At 49.0% G+C, this 17,218-nt stretch overlaps 1 protein-coding gene across 2 annotated transcripts in view; it reads right to left on the reverse strand.

Moving 5' to 3' along the window:
- Positions 1 to 17,218, reverse strand: part of LOC122901124 (nebulin related anchoring protein) — a 69,651-nt gene that overhangs the window by 27,879 nt on the left and 24,554 nt on the right. For both annotated transcript variants that reach the window (XM_044240563.1, XM_044240564.1), the window contains 11 exons: positions 15,541 to 15,639; positions 14,136 to 14,240; positions 12,492 to 12,599; positions 12,144 to 12,245; positions 9,243 to 9,440; positions 8,555 to 8,659; positions 5,842 to 5,940; positions 4,672 to 4,776; positions 3,760 to 3,867; positions 1,753 to 2,064; positions 582 to 686 (listed from right to left, as the gene is read on the reverse strand). In XM_044240563.1, the coding sequence (XP_044096498.1) occupies positions 582 to 686; positions 1,753 to 2,064; positions 3,760 to 3,867; positions 4,672 to 4,776; positions 5,842 to 5,940; positions 8,555 to 8,659; positions 9,243 to 9,440; positions 12,144 to 12,245; positions 12,492 to 12,599; positions 14,136 to 14,240; positions 15,541 to 15,639 (1,446 nt within the window). The remainder of the gene's footprint in view (positions 1 to 581; positions 687 to 1,752; positions 2,065 to 3,759; positions 3,868 to 4,671; positions 4,777 to 5,841; positions 5,941 to 8,554; positions 8,660 to 9,242; positions 9,441 to 12,143; positions 12,246 to 12,491; positions 12,600 to 14,135; positions 14,241 to 15,540; positions 15,640 to 17,218) is intronic.

The raw sequence follows: 17,218 nt of genomic DNA on the forward strand, positions 1-17,218 counted from the left end.
GATCTGTTTAGTGAAACTCTCCTAAAATATGAGCAGACGGCTCTTTTTAACACGCCGTGACACCTTCGGGTCCAGCCAGGGAGGCTACAAGTAGACAGGAGTGAGATTTAAATAGAAATGGGCCCCCCCCCCTCCAATCAGGAGAGACCCAAGTCACATGCTCCACTCCACGTGAATATTCAAACTGTTTACACTGTAGCAGAAGGAGAGAAAGAAAATGCACAGAAAGTCACTGAAAGACCTTTCTGGATGCAATAAATGGGTCTTTTCCTCATCTCTCCCTTGTTGCTTCATTAAAAAGGTAAGTTGGTGGGTAGCAATTGAGCTCTTTTTTGATTGTCGTTAGTATTCCTAATACCATTTGTCACCAACTTTGTTTTTGCCAGGGCTCGGTGGGCCCCTACTGGTGTGTGTTTGGTATGCAGTTTCCCCCTAATTACCAGCCCTTGTCTGGGTTTCCAGGCCTTTCATGTAGCTTTGCCTTTTTCTTTGCCTTTTGAGTGGAAATTATTTTAATTTTATACAGAAATGCCACACGCCTAGTGCAGCCAGGCCTGTTGCACGCTGTCAGGAAATCTCACCTCGCTAATGAGTGCTCCTGCCTTCTTCGCCTGCTCCACATTTAATGACCCGGTGGCGACCCAGCCCGCGCCTTTCATCCACCTCACATCTGCCCTGTATCGGTTCTGACAAAGGAGAGAGGGAAAAAAAAAAAAAAAGGCAGGCCATTGTCGGTGCGCAGACATTTAAAGGGCTATTAACGGCGCCCAGATGTCGCCTTGGTGCCAGCTGAGTCAAATTAGATGCCACTTTTGTCTTATCCATTTCTGTACAGTCACAGGTAGGGCTCCAAAATGTCAATTAATTTCCCCTGTAATTGGAGCGTCCCGGGGCCCGCGCGTTAGGCCCCGCCCAGCAGCGCCCGGGGTGGAGCGGGCGGGGCCCATCCACCTGGTCCCTCATTAAGGACGCGTGTCTACCTCGGGCAGAGGAGCGTCCTCATTGTCTGCTTTCCCCGTTTCCTTGCTTAAAATGACAAGCAGGGGAGAAGAAAATGAGAATTCACAACAGAACCCAGGTGGGGAGCTATTTGAGGGAATTTCACAAGACAGCCGAGGCTTCCCACCGCGCCGGATTCCTTCCTACACCTCGGTGTGGCACGGGGAGGGGGGGGGGTTCTGGGGGTTCTCATTTCTTTACTCGCCATTGAAAGAGTCGTTTTCATGGAAAGCCATTTAAATGGACACTTGTCTAAAACTAGCATATCGCCCATCTATCCGGAAACAGCTCGACCAGGAAGGGGATGTCAGCACTGCCCTCCCCAGCCCCGTGTGGAACAGCCAGGTGGGGCACACAGGGAGAAAGGGGAGGGGGGCTCTGGGGCGTTAACGTGCTGCTCCTGAAAAGGGACTGCCAAGGTTGGAAGGAGGATGGGAGATGCTGTCCCAGAACAGGCCACAGTTAGGAAGGTCACACATCTATCCACCCCCTCCACAGTAAAAGGAAACAGGGAAAATGTAGGCAGAGCAAACTCCAGGAGAAGAAAGTCCCTTTGTGCTTTTTCTGGGTGCTGGTATAGGGTCTAAAGTGGGCAGAGCTGGAATAAAAGTCGAGCCGCTAGGAGAGGGAGGATGGGTCCGCCCTGCGGTCCAGAAACAGGTGTCTGGCTGTACCCGCTGTTGTCTGGGGCGGCTCGGGCAAGCACTGGTGGGGGCACTAGCACACCTGAACACGTGCACACACGGAGCTTACATCACTCTGTAAATCGTACGCCTTCTTGGCCCACTCCACCTTCATGTCCGTGGGCAGAGCGGTGAACTGATAAGATGCGGTCTTGTAGCCGATGTCTGTGGCTAGATGCTGGGCCTTGCGGGCGTGCACGAGGTGGATCATGTCCAGGGACACGTGGCACTGGGATCTGGTGTCCTCGAACCCTTTCTTGTACTCGAGCTCACTCTGCAGCTTGGACATTTGCAGCGAGTGACTCATTTGTGAATCGCCCCGGGCGTCCTTCGCCCCAATGAGCTTCCCCCGGGACCTCTCGTAATCTTCCTTGTACTTCACCTAAACGGGAGGAGGAGAGTGGAGTGACTTAGCATCTCCTAAAGCCGTTGTTCGCTTTCAAACGGAAGGCACGACAGTTCAAACACAGCCACACAACAGAATGTTATTAGAATTAGAGTCATAAGGAGTTTGCCTCTTATCATCACCCAGTAAACTAGAATATTACTCGTTATTTCCCTTTTCACCTCAGCGCCCGTCAGCTCAGAGCTACACTGAAGGCTCAGCGGCACTACAGTCTTTTCCTGAGTTCCTGGTGACATTCCGTCTCTTATCTCTACTCTTCAGCCTCGTTTTTTCTGGCTTTAGTTTTGTTTTTTGTTTTTTGTTTTTTGTTTTAAACATTTTATTTATTTGACAGACAGAGATCACCAGTAGGCAGAGAGGCAGGCAGAGAGAGAGAAGGAAGCAGGCTCTCCACGGAGCAGAGAGCCCGATGTGGGGCTCCATCCCAGGACCCTGGGATCATGACCTAAGCCAAAGGCAGAGGCTTTAACCCATTGAGCCACCCAGGCGCCCCATTCTGGCTTTAGTTTTAGGTGGCCTGCTGCTTTCGAAAGTCACGTTAAATACCTTCCTGGGAATAGTGAAAACACCATAAACAGAAAGTCATCGTGAAATGAAGAAGACACAGAAGAGCCTACGCGTGATTGCCGTTAGAGAAAAGAACTCGGATGACACAACCAGAGCCCCCAGAAATATGCAGGAGTGTGGGGAGCACGGGTGAGCACACCAGCTTGGAAAAAGATGCGAGGCCAAGAGTGAGAAGGATCAGAAGGAAAAAAATATGTGTGGAAATGCTTTCAAAACTGTCACAGGACACAAGCATGTGGCAACCTTTTCAACATTATCAGGAGACCTGGGCTCTCCTCTCCTCTGTGCCGGCTACAACAGCAGTCTTTACTGAACCCTCACTCTGAGGTGAGTGTGCACCCCCTCCCCACACACACACACGTACTCCAGGCCTCAGAGCGTGTCTGCAGACCAGGGCTGCTTGGTGAGCTCTTCCCAGGTGAGCAGAGAAGGAGCTTACGCCAGAAGGTAGATCGACTGCGCCACCAAGCCACTGTTCAGCTCAGCTGATATCTCCATATATTTATAGAGACAAGTACATTTATGGGTGTGCATCTATTTCGGAAGCCAGACTGTTTGATGAAGTGAGCGGACTTGGCCTTACATTCTGGCTTAGGCTTCTTAGCTCACATCAGACTCCCAGCAGATGGCTTTGGACGACGGAAACTCAGTACGCATGAAACCGTTTCCTTTCCTCATAACTGCTTTGCAACTGCCAATTTCCTGATGAGTTAATGGAGAGGTGCAAGGTGGCACAGCCTTCCCAGAGTCACAATGCTGAGAGGGGCTGGAGCGAGGATTTTAGCGAGGTCCACCTGCTACCAGAGCCTTACTCTTAGCCGGTGACCAGCCACAATGTCCTTAGATAGTCCTGGAAGGTCTCTGGGCATCAGTTAATCTGTCAAGTAACCCGTTTAGATCACTAGTCTTGCTACTACTACCACTAATGCTTCCAGCCACTAAAAACCAACGTGTGGCCGGCAGTGCGCTGGGCATCATGTGCAAAGCCGTCACCTCTCCCCCCACTTCACAGATTGGACCCTGAGACTCAGCTGAAGAGCCTATGCAGACACGCTCTGACTCTCCCGGACGGAAAATGGCAGCCTTCATTGAGCACCGACTCACCTCACTGGCCAGGTCCCTGTTGGCTTTGGCTGCCAGGAAGCCCAAGGAGTCGAGACGCAGCTCAAACCCTTTTGCCTTCTGGTTTTCCCAGCTGCTCTTATACAGTTTCTGAGGAGAGGCAGGAGAGAAGAGATCACCCTCCCGTGCGAGGGCTTCCCTGGCCTCTGTAATGCTCTCTCTCAGAGGCCAACACTGACTGGCCCTCCACAGCAAACTTCCTCTGCAAGTCTCCTGCTCTTTCTGTGTGTGTGAATTGATTTAGCCTCTGTTGCTCCTTCTAATTCTCCCCTCTACCTATCACTCGGACCAGGACTCCAAGGACCAGGTTGCTGAGTGTGAGAGCTAAGGAAGGCCTCTCCTAGCAGACAGAGAGAAGGAAGCTGGGACCATGCATGCTTTTGTGTCTAGGAGCAATAGCTACATTGTACATACTCCTTCCAGGGATTTCTGTATATTAACTCACTGAAGCCTGTGACAACCCAATGAGACAGGAACTAGTAGGACCCTGATTTTACCAATGGGACAACTGACCGCAAAGAACTCGCCCAAGGCCACATATGTAGTGGTAGACCCAAAGAGCAAACCCAAGCAGTGTGACATGAACACCTTGAAGTCTCACTTGCTTATCAATACTGATGCTAATCAATACTAATGCTGTTCTAACTAGGACTGGCAATCACCACTGCCTCCTACCCTGTTATATTCTCAGTGGTTCAAGACTCCCACCAGCTCTGTCCTAGGAAAGGTGGTCCTTCCCTCTCCCCTGGCCAGGATCAAGATCTGCTGGATGGGCTATTTACAGTGCCCAGATGTGTGGAACCTCCATTGACACACCAATATGGTGGGTGGATTTTGTTGCCCAGGGCTACATGGGGAAGCAGAGGCTACAGCTGCCCTCTCCCTTTGCCATACCTCACTGAGATTGGCAGCGTTGGCTCGGGCCTGTAAGAAGAGAGGCTCGTCTTTGCTGATGCTGTACTGATGGACAGACTGCTCGTTTCCTGCCTTATAGGCCACCTGTTGGGAGAGAGCCCTGGGTCAGGAGCAGGTGGTGCGGGGTGGGCTGGCATCACTGACGCGTCTTCAGATCTGCTTGCCATCTCTGTGACTTGCACAGGAGTCCATTACAAAACGGCCCAGACCAGCCACTGGCCAGCAGAATCCAATAAAAGTGGCTTCCGGCAGGAGGGGTGAAGGCAGAAGCAGCGGCAGTAAGGAGCTGAGAACCAACACCTCCAGGGTTTCTGTCCCCACACTTCTGCCATGAGAAGGCATCAACCTTCCCAAGCTGTTCCCATCTACGCTGCCCACAGCCGCAGGAAATAACCCCCCAGAGGTCTCAGATGAGCACAGACTCCCCAAAGGAGAAAAATTAGAAGCCCACCCCACTGCCTGCACCCCCACCATCAATCCCAATAATCCCCGTGCATTCACAGGGGCTGACCCCCGTTAAGTGAGCAGTGACCCGAAAGTCAGCATCGGTGGGCGTCTGAACACTCTGCTCTCTCTCGCTCTCCCTCCCTCCCACCCACCCACACCGTGGCTATCTGCTGACTCTGAGCTCTGTTGACGGCACCTTTTCTGGGATGTGTTCTTAGACCTTTAGGAAGGAAGGCCAGTAAGGTCCTGGCCCCATTGTAGCAGCTCGGCACCTGCTCGGTGGCGGGGGGGGGGGGGTGCGCAGCAGCACGTGCCAAACACTGATGTGTAAATAAGGCACATGCTGTTTCATTGTCGGGGCACCCAGATCTGAGCTCAGGTCACCCTCCTCAAAGGTCATTCTCTACTGGCTGCAGAATTATGGCGTCTTTGAAGAGAGAAAGGAGAGGGAGAAAGAAGAGAGTGGGCAATTCTGAGAGCCGGAAGAGAAGAATGTCAGTGGGTATCTCCCTCAAACCAGCCGAGGACGGGAGTGGGTGAGGCAGGGAGAGCAGGGACTCCAGTTCCCACAGACAGCCTAGAGGCCCCCCCGGGCAAGCAGGGCCCAGCCTGTCGAAAGCAAAAGCTCACGGTTCCTAGACCGCGCCTGGGCCCAGCCTGCGACACGGCGGCCCCGCAGGGCTCGGGCAGCCCGGGACTCACCCCGCTCTGCAGCTCCTGGCTCCTCCTGGCGTGCTCCATCTGGGAGCTGTCGGCCACACTGGTGAACTTCAGCTTATCCACCCTCTGCCGGTAGTTTTTCTGTTTCCAAAGAAAAGGGACCCTGTGGCATTCGGATTTGGCTGTTCCCACCCCACACTTGTGCCCACGACCACATGCACGTTCTCAGCGACGCGTCCATCTTCTGGGCGGGAGCCCTCCCGCGGGGTCTGCAGCCCCATCGGGACCCCACAGACCTGACACAGCCTGCTCTGGGGAGCTTCTCTTAGCTGCTGGTCCCGAGCGAGGCCCTGAACTTCTCCCGCCACTAACCCTTATATCCCCCCTTGTGCCCCGAGATGCATCCATCTTGTAAATCGAGATCTGGCATAGGAAAGTGAGGCGGAGGGAACTGGGACTTCACCACCGGGAAGACGGAGGCCAAAGCTCGCCTCCGCCTCTTTCCAGCTTCGTGGCCTTGGGCACATCCCTTAATCGCCAGAGCCACTCTGGCCACAATGGCACGAAAAATAGCAGCTGCCCCACTGCGGGGAGGGGCAGAGGTTTCACGGCTCTGCTTTTGGTAAGGGCAGTCTGGGGGCACGAGAGCGTTCACATGAGCCGTCACTGGAATGCGTGGTGCTGTCGCGACCATCCGAGGAGCCCCTGCGTTCTAGGGAGAGGACATGTGGGGGGCCGCGGACAGAGCAGGCTGGCGGCCTGGTGGGATTCACCCTCACAGTTTCTCCGTGTTCCAGATCACTGAGGTCTTGTCCTCCTGGCGTCCCCGCCTCTCAGCCACAAAATAACTGGCAACATTTTAGATGTGCTAATTCTGTCTCCCCACAGGGACTCCTTGTCCTTCCCGGAGGTTGGCTCCTTTGGCTTTTCCACGGGACATGCCAAAGTTGACGGGAAAGGAGGCAGCTGAGCATGGCGGACTGAAGCTGAAGCTTCATGTGGAGGGGAGAGCGGAGTGGAGCAAAACCCCGGTGCTGTCAGCAAGAGGGTTACGGGGACCAGCTGAGCCCAGAATAGGGTTTGGAATATCAAAATTTCCAAGTGCCCTCCCTTGAGGAAAAAGAAATTATAGGGGCGCCTGGGTGGCTCAGTGGGTCAAAGCCTCTGCCTTCGGCTCAGGTCATGATCTCAGGGTCCTGGGATCGAGCCCCACATCGGGCTCTCTGCTCAGCAGGGAGCCTGCTTCCCCCTCTCTCTCTGCCTGCCTCTCTGCCTACTTCTGATCTCTTTCTCTCTGTCAAATAAATAAATAAAATCTTAAAAAAAAAAAAAAGAAAAGAAATTCTAGAGACAATATTCATTTGTTATTCTCCTCTCGTTCCAGTGCGTTGAATGGGAAAACTTCACCACACAATTGAAGGAAGTCGCATTACCCTTCCATGGTGGGAAATTCCCGATCATTCCAGACTCTGCCTTTGGTCAAATCGTAAGAACTTACTGAGCAGCCAAGAATCCACCCTGTGCAGGGCACAATAGAAATATAAAACAGGAGAAAAGGGTGGTATCTTCCTGGCCCTCGAGGAGCTTAATAACTAGTAGGCACAGGAAGTCAGGCAGAGATGGGAATTCCCGAGGATGGAGGTCAGCCAGCTGGGTCTCCTCCCCAAACCTTTATCCAAGACACACGGGGCTTTGTTTGCTCCACCTGGAGTTGAGCAGGCTGGAAAAGAAGCTAAGTAAGAGGAACCCTAACATGTTCACTTTTCTCTACCTTCCTTATTTCTATGTTCCAACCCTTAGTGTGTCTGCGTCTGAGAGAATGATGAGCAGGAAAAGTAAGATTAATTTACAAAATGTGCTTTGGGGATACAAGACCACTTCATGGGCAGGAGCTGGGGCGTCGGACCACACACACCGGGACAGAGCTCAGCTCTGCCGCCTGCTTGAAATGTGACTCTCCATCTCTTTCCTCATGAAAATGAGGATATTGATAGGGTAGTCAGAGTGTCTACTCCCACAGGGCGGTTGTGAGCCATATGTATGTAATGCACTCAAAGCCGTCAGATAACGACATAATTATTATTGGCCCATGAAGGTCAGCTACATTATCACTATTATTACCATTTGCAAGAGAGATGCTGACTCAGCCTTCCCGATCCTGAAACAAGAGTTCCCTTTGAAGAGCCCAAACAGAGTTCCTGAAATAGTCACAATTCCAAATGAAATGCCCTTCAAAAGTCCTCCTCTGCCAGCTGCCAAAGCCAGCTTTACATGGTGCAAAGAGAAGCAGAGGCTTAGAGCTGCGGGGATGCTCTAACATTCTCGGTTTTACCCGAGAGGAAGAGGATCGGAAGGTTCGAGAAGCTTGCCCGGAGTCTGCAGTGAGTGTAAGGCACTGGCATCATGGGAACGCTGACCTCGGAACATCAGGTTCTCTGATTCAGGAGGAATGGCATGCACCTCCGTGACAAATACATTTCCCCACATGCCCATCAACTGAGTAGGACCACCCTTCCGAATTTTTCTTTGGATGCCACTGCTACTCTATGTAAACCAGTAGGCTCCTTGCAGACACCTCCCCAGGATGGGTAAGGGTGTGGAAGACTACCCAGAGTGCAGGTGAGTGAAGAAGGACTCTTCTGAGTCAGGCCCCAAACAAGCACGGGGCTTGGGGAGGGAGAAGCAGAGGGAAAGATGGCTTTCAGGGTCTCGTGGGCTGAGAGCCACTAGAAGCCAGGGCCTGTGCTCGGGTTACCTCGCTGACCAGCTCCCCAGCCTTCTTGGCCTGTTCCAGATTGAGACTTCCCTCCGTCAGCCACCCGACTCCTTTCATCCATGCTAGGTCGGCCTTGTACTGCAGCTGCAAGGGAAAACCCAGGCTGTAATGGGACGCAGGGAGGCAGATGGGGCAAAGGTGACGGGAGACTTAGGGGAATCGCTACTCTTGCCTTTGTTTTCTTAAAAGAACTGTCCCCCTACACTGTTATAGTCAGACACAGCACTCTCCTTGGGGTTGAAGCCACTGGGCCCACCTCGTAGCATGTTCTGTCTCAGTGCTGAAACCCCACCATCAACGACAAAGAGGGCTTTTCAGACTTTTTCACCAAAAATCTTATTTACCAACCCGCTCAATTTCCAAGATTTACTTGCCATCTTCAACACTGGCTTCTTCCTCTTTGCTCGTCACCATTACCAGCACATCTTGACTCCTGCAATAGCTCAGAGCCCCAGGTCTCCACGCTCTAGCCTCTGCTGTCTTGACTAATATCCACAGCTCTACCTCCCTGCCCGTCCTCCCTGGGTCCAGCCCCTCTTGGCAGTTCTTCCTGCTCCTACGAGTTACATCATAGACTCATGCACAGGTTCCAAATCACCCTCAAAATGTCCCTGTACTCAACTGCAGAAGTGGCATGAGGAGAACTGGCAGTGAGGGGGGGGCTCACCTCACTCTGGAGCCCATAGGCTTTCTTGGCCCACTGAGTCTTCATGTCTTCAGGCAGTACGGTGTATTCGTGCAGCTTTGTCCTGTAGTCCAGGTCACTGGCCAGGGCTTGGGCCTTCTTAGCATGCTTGATGTGTACCATATCCATGGGGAGGTGAAAGTGGGTCTTACTCTCCTCAAAGCCTTTCTTGTATTCAACCTTGAATGTTATCAACAAGGCCATTATTTGAAGTCTGCCTTTGCAGAAGTGATTTACAACACAGGAAAGAAGCCTGGGCTTTCATGAGGAATTGGCAATGCCACTCATCTATCAGAAAGGGGTGACTCAATTTCTGGGTCTAGAAGGGGGCAGTGCTGGGGAGCTATGGTTCCATACTACTTTGTCTCTAGGAGGAATGCCTCTCACCAATATTAAATCTTTTTATCTGACTGATCCAGGAGGAGAAGGCTCTATCCAAGGTTTCTGTAGACTCTTTAAGAGGCAGAATGACAAATCTTGGGCTCCAGAGCCGGATGAGCCTGTATTCAAGCTGGTCTACCCCTTGCCAGCTGGATGACCTCTGGAAAGTTACATCACCTCTCAAAGGGCTCATGTTCTCAGGGGACTATTGTGATAAGCAAGCAAAACAGTAGTTGAAATCTACCTAGTACAAGGACTGGCATAGAGCAAACACCTGAAAAATGTTCACAGTGAGGATGACAATGACGATGGTGGTGACAGTGATGATGGTGATGATGGTGGTAATAATGTGGATGGTGGTGACGATGGTGGTGATGGTGGTGATGGTGGTGATGACAGTGACGATAGTGATGATGGCGAAAATAGTGGTAACAGTGGTGATGGTGATAATTGTGAATATGTGTTAATGGTGGTGGTGGTGATAGTGATGGTGGTGATGGTGATGATGGTGATGGGGTGTGATAGTGATACCGATGAGAGTGGTAATGAATGGTTATGGTGGAGATGGTGGTGATGATGATGGTGGTAATGATGGTGATGATGGAGACGGTGGTGATGATGATGGTGGTAGTGATGGTGATGATGGAGATGGTGGTGATGATGATGGTGGTAGTGATGGTGATGGTGACAATGATGATAGTGATTATAGTGAATATGTGGTGATGGTGGTGGTGATGATGGTGGTGTGGAGGGTGGTCATAGTGATGGTGGTGGTGGTGGTGATAGTGACAATGATGGTGGTAGTAGTGGTGATGGTGGTGGTAATGATGGTGATGGTGGTGATGGTGAAGGTCGTAATAATGATGATGGTAATGATGGTGATGGTGGTAATTGTGGTGGTGATGATGATGATGGTAATGATGGTGATGGTGGAGATGGTGGTGGTGATGATGGTGGCAGTGACGGTGATGATAATGATGGTGGTGGTGACAATGATGATAGTGATTTTAGTGAATGTGTGGTGACGGTGGTGGTGATGGTGGTGGTGTTGAGGGTGGTGATAGTGGTGGTGATGATGGTGGTGTGGAGGGTGGTCATAGTGATGGTGGTGGTGGTGGTGATAGTGACAATGATGGTGGTAGTAGTGGTGATGGTGGTGGTAATGATGGTGATGGTGGTGATGGTGAAGGTCGTAATAATGATGATGGTAATGATGGTGATGGTGGTAATTGTGGTGGTGATGATGATGATGGTAATGATGGTGATGGTGGAGATGGTGGTGGTGATGATGGTGGCAGTGACGGTGATGATAATGATGGTGGTGGTGACAATGATGATAGTGATTTTAGTGAATGTGTGGTGACGGTGGTGGTGATGGTGGTGGTGTTGAGGGTGGTGATAGTGACGATGGTGGTGGTGGTGGTGATGGTTGTAATCATGATGATGATGGTAATGATGGTGATGGTGATAATGGTGGTGGGAAAGGTGGCATGCTACAGAAGAAGCAGTATGGTGCCAGTACTGAGAGTCCTAGGCTCTAACGCTACCCCTCCACCTTTATCACTGACTACTAGATGGCTTTGGACAAGACATCATCTTTTTGGTCCCAACTGCTCCAACTGCAAATAAGAAATGTCATTTTGTTCTCTGTCTAAAAAGAAGCCCAATTCTCAATGTCTCAGTATATTTCATGATTATGCACTTCACAGGACTTGTTCCATAGTCACATCCAAAATGGCAACCCAGATGCCAACTCTCTTATTCTAGTCAAGCCATGGCTCCTAAATGACTCACCAGGTAATTATATCTGGCCACATCATGGGAGCAGCATAAGCTGGCCTCCTAACTTGGAGCGGCAATTGTAAAGCAGAAACTCAACACTCCTGTGTCCTTTTGGCCTGCTCAGCATTGTCAGGGAAGACCTGACCTGACACCAAGTCTATCCTTCCACCAAAGCATTTTGGTTAAGTGACACTTAAGAGGGTTAATCTCCAGCCATTATAGCTGTGTACAAGCAGCGTCACTTTGGTTAGTTGGAGTCTCCATGCACCAGTTGTTTGCTAACTACTTTGTACATCAAGTGTGTCACGGCCACAGGACCCACCGGGGACATTGCCACAACAAGCAGGATGCTTAGTGTTTGACTCTCCCTATAAGATTAAGCTCCCCTGGGGAGGGACCTGTAATGTGTTGTTCATTCCTACAGCCCTGGTGTCTTAACAGGATCTTGCTCATCGTAGTTGCTTGGTAGACTTCTGCGGAAGTCTACCGCAGAATAATACAGGTGGACGGACACCTTTTTACCTTGAGCCATAGATGCCAGTCACCCTTTGGGCCCACACGCCTCATCTAAATAAAGAAAGTGAACAAACTCCTCGCACAAGACATGAGAGAATTTGTAGGTGGAAGTCAACCATAAGGTCCCGGGAGAAGTTGGCCCCGGAAGGACACTCAAAGCAGCACAAGTCTGAGGAAGGGGCTGAGGGACAGGAAAGAGTTTACCTCACTGCTCATCTTGGCCACCTGCAGGGAGTGCAGAAGCCTCGAGTCTGTAGTGCCCATGACTTTGCCTTTCGTTTTCTCATACTCTTCTTTATATTTAATCTTGAGAGAAAGAAGAAAGTCTATGGTGAGGAGAAGAGAAACTGTGCCACCTCAGGGGCTTTGGTATTCGCAAGGTAACGGGAACAATTCTGAAAACAGCCTCCCGGGTCTTTTGCGAACCCAGAAGAAGATTAAAGTCCTGGGATGTTTACAATGTAAGCAGTCATTATTTTTTTCCGCGGGACCGCTGACATTTTTATGGGAACCATTTCTTATACATTTCTGAGTTAATGAGAGGAAACCTACGTTGCTAGCAAGCTCTCCAGAGGCTTTGGCAGCTAGCAGAGAAATCGCATCCAGCTTCATCTCAAATCCTTTCCCCTTGGCCTTCTCCCAGCCTTCTTTGTACTTAACCTGGCAAACAGAAACACAGGTGACTAAGAGTCAGGATCCAAATTCCTGCCCAAAGTTAAAAAGACATTTAAAAGAACAACAACAGGGGCACCTGGGTGGCCCAGTCGCTTAAGCCTCCAACTCTTGGCTTTGACTCAGGTCATGACCTCTGGGTGGTGAGACCGAGTTCTGTGCTGGGCGTGGAGCCAGCTTAAGATTTTCTCTCTCTCCCTCTGCCCCTCCCTTCTCTCCTTCTCTAAACAACAACAACAACAAAGCTGGTTTCTTCATCAGTTTACAGACCAGAATCTCGGCTATTATTGTCAAAATGGTAATAGCAATTTTTGAGACAGTGCATTGATTCCTGAGCTGTGGGGCCACACAGGGCAGCGGTGATGGGACAGAACAAAGAGTAGAGTCACATGTCTATCCGGGCTGTGCTGTTTCCTGATCATGAGACTTTGGGCAAAGCACATTACCTCTTTCAGCCTTGCTTTGCCATTTGCAAGAAAAAGGGAAAAAGAGAAAAAAAGAAAAAGAAAAACAAAAAAAAAACAACACAAAACCTCCTATTACCTGTCTCAGGGTTGCTGTGGGGATAAATTGGATAAAGAACATGAACACGGAAACTGAGCTGGTAAAGACATAAGTTACTGATGTTGGCATGGTAACAACACCTATCTAATCGCCTTCTACTCTTCCACGGTCAATCTTTGCTTTAGGCCTGTGAGGCTCAGAGACATCAAACAACCTTACGTAGGTCACACAGCTTAATAATGGCAGTACCAATGACTCAGGGCATTCTGATACCAAAGCCCATGCTACTGTGTCTATGCCAAAAATAGGTGCTAGGGGTTAGGATGATTCAATAATTTCATATGTAAGGTGCCCATCTCAATGGGCAGCATAAAGCAGGCATTTAATAAATGGTGGCTCCTTTTTTTCTTCTCCTGCCCCCATCTAGGACAAGAAGCCTAATCATAGCCCTCTTGTGACTCCAGGAACAATCTAGTGATTAAGATTGACCTTAAAACTAAAATTTTCAGGGCACCTGGGTGGCTTCATTGGTTAAGCGTCTGCCTTGGGCTCAGGTTATGATCCCAGGGTCCTGGGATCGAGCCCTGGTTCAGGCTCCCTGCTCAGTGGGGACACTGCTTCTTCCTCTCCCCAGTGCTTGTACTCCCTCTCTCTCTCACTCTCCCTCTCAAATAAATAAATAACAAAAATATTTAATAAAAAAAAAACCTTAAATTTTCTTTGTACAGCAAAGCAGCAGTCAGAATTCACCAGGACAATGACAATGATGACGATGGTGACGATGGTATGTGTGCATTTGAACACATATTTACAGAATAAGAAATCAATTCCTGTGATCAGTTTATCCCCAGAGAACAACCACATGCCATGAGACAGCAAAATTCAAAACCATACCATGACCGGCGCCTTTGATGAACATCTCTCACAAAGACAATAGCCTCTGCTTGCCGGGCCTGGTGCCCGCCTCCTCACGTTGGTTAGTTAAACTCTACCATGTTCTCACCTCCGATGCTTGCTCACCTCACTAAATAGTTCAGCATTGGTTTTGGCCTTCACCAGCTGAGGTACATCCTGTGGCAAGGTGTAATTCAACTTATTTTTCTCATAGTCAGCACGATAATTCACCTGTTGGATTTAAAATAAACCCACAGAGTAAGCGCAAGGTGTCTAGATAGAGGTGAATTCTGGAAACAACGCTCTCTTTTTTACTTTCCCCATTTTTTACTTGGACCCATAGCTGAGAAGGAGTTTCTAGAAAAGGCATTTGACAAGGAAGCCTGCAATTTTAGGAATGGTTTAAATAAACTGATTAAAAGGTCGAATGAAAAGAAAAATGATTCAAAGGCACATTCATGGTTGTGAGTTTATAAAAGATTTCCCTGCGGTTACTTCACCAACTCTCCATGAAACACTAGAGGGTAGAGAACTTGTTTTTTGTTTTTTTGGGGTTTTTTTGGTTTTGTTTTTGTTTTTTTAATGGCCGCAGTGCTGAACATCTTGCTTACATACAGAGAAGATACTCAGAGAGTAATTATCCCATGGCTGCCCACACTGAAAAAAGAAAAAGCCATGTTAAGTCACCTAAAGAAAGGTCAATCAGACATTATGTGACTTCCAGTGGATAAATACAGCATCATCTGCAAAGCATCCCATCCTTGTCCCAAAACTGAACCTAAACCTGATCAAACCTACAGATCCAACTACTATTTTATAAGACATTTGGAGGCCAGAAGACACATGAAGTCCACACTGGGATGCAGTTCACAAGGCTCAGACCATGGGAAACGTAACAGGATCAACACTCCAGCTTTGTCCATAAACCACTTGCAAGGAAAGAAGAGAGATAAACAGGAAACCTTAAAGATGAAAAGAACCTTAAAGACCTATCAACCAGCCAGAAGCATGGACTTCATTCAGATCCTGATTCAAACAAAATGTAAAACTGTAGAATTATAACTTTATGAGATCACTGGAATGTTAAAGGCTAATAGGATACTGGTGAGACCAAGAATTATTATTAGTTTTTGGTGTGATGTATTAAATTGTATAAATGTGCTTAATTTTTTTTTATCTTTTAGAGAGGTACCCTAAAATATTGGTAGATTATATTATTTAATCTCTGGGATTTTCTTCAAAATATCAGAGGAGGGAGAAGGGGATGGGCATACAAATGAAGCAGGACTGGACATGATGGATAGAAGCTGAATGAGGGATACATGGAGACTCATAACACTATCCTTTCTACAATTAGATGTATTTGGAATTTTCCATAATAAAATGTTTAAATTAAGGGGGGTCACCTCGTGGTTGTCACAAGACATCTATTACTGTTAATGAACACCATATCCTTGGGGAGCCAGGTATCCAGGGGCCACAAAGCACTTGAGTCCCCCACATCTGGGCTGGGCAAGGGCCGGGAACTTACGTGACTCAGTTGCTGGGCATTGATTTTCGCTTGGATAATCTGAGGAGTGTTGGTCACAGAGCTGTATTTCAACTTGTCAATGCTTTGCCTGTAATTGACCTGGTTAAAAAAAGAAAAGAAAAGATACAAGAAGATGTCACCAGCAGTTTTCTTTAAGATTTTCTTAGTTCCCTACCCCAAAGCCCAGCAGAGCTAATTCTCCTATTCTGTTCTCCTATTATTAATTCTCCTATTATGAAAGAAGGATCGAAGATTCCAACTGGAAACCAACAGATACTCCAAGCCCACAGATAAAACAAACAAACCAAAACACAAACAAACAAACAAACAAAAACAAAAACAAAACAACCCCAGTACATTGATGAGTGAGTGACTTGAACAGGTCAACTATAGAAGATAGAACAGGTCAACAATAGAAGAGGTCAACTAAACTGCCAGTAAGCATAGGAAAAGTTGCTCATCCACGTTGTTATTTTTTTTTTAAGGATTTTATTTATTTGACAGAAAGAGAGAGAGCACAAGCAGGGGGAGCGCAGAGGGAGAAGTAGGCTCCCCACTACGCAGAGAGCCCGATGTGGGCCTCTAGCTCAGAACCCCAGGATCATGACCTGAGCCCAAGACAGACACCGGACTGACTGAGCCACCCAGGCACCCATCTACATTGTTATTATGAATCAGAGAAAGGCATATTAAAACTGCAATGAGACACCCCTTGACATTCGCCTGAAGAGTGAAAATTTAAACTGCCGACTACACCAAGGGCTGGCAAGGATGTGGAGCTGCGGAGACTCTCACAACACAGCTGGCGGAAGTGAGGGTTGGCACAGCCACTTTGGGAACCAATATGGCGCTTTGGCACGCACACGTACCCCAAGTCTCCACAATTCTATTCCTAGGTGCACTTCCAAAGAAAACACATGCACAAGGTCACTCTATAATAATTCAAGCTGCCTGTCTATACTTAATGTACTTTTCTATGTATGTTTTATACTTCAAAAGAAAAGAGGTTTTTTAAAACGGGAAAGAAAAACGAAAGAGAGACAAAAAGTCCAGCTGATACGGTAAGTGGGAGGCAATGGCACATCAGGCTCTGGGTGAGGATGCTCTAAACATGGCTTCACCCTGTATGCCAGCCCCTGCCCGGTCCTCACTTTGGCCTTGCCCAAGTCCCTGAGAAAAGGGCTGGAAGCTAGGTACCTTCCTGAAAGAAGAAGGGTGGGTGGGTTTAGAAGAGAAACCTCCAGGACTGCCTGGTGCAGGGACTTCTGGTTTCCCACCATTTCAAGATACTGGGGACTCGTGGATTTTCCCTTCTGAAAGTACAATTTGCCCCTGAGAGACTCAAGGATTATTAGCCACTTGCCCACAAGAAGATATTCATCCAATCATCTTATTTTCCTCCAAACCTCCTAAGAGCCACTGCAGAGGGAATGGGGACTTGAGCAGGGAGGTAGAAGAGCATGTTGGAGGCTTGAGGGCAGGGAATAAGGGGAATGGGTAGAGGGGAGCTGCTGAGAGCCCCAGGGACCTACACGGGTACAAGGGGAGCCAGGATGCAGACAAGTGAAGAGAAAGAGTGTGAGGTTGTGGACGGTGAATGACCTCTGCCGGCGTGGTCCCCCGTCCTTCATTTGTTCATTCATTCATGCCTTAAACAAACAGTCACAGAGCGTCTACT

This window comes from Neovison vison, chromosome 2 (assembly GCF_020171115.1).
Source record: "Neovison vison isolate M4711 chromosome 2, ASM_NN_V1, whole genome shotgun sequence".
NCBI lineage: Eukaryota > Metazoa > Chordata > Mammalia > Carnivora > Mustelidae > Neogale > Neogale vison.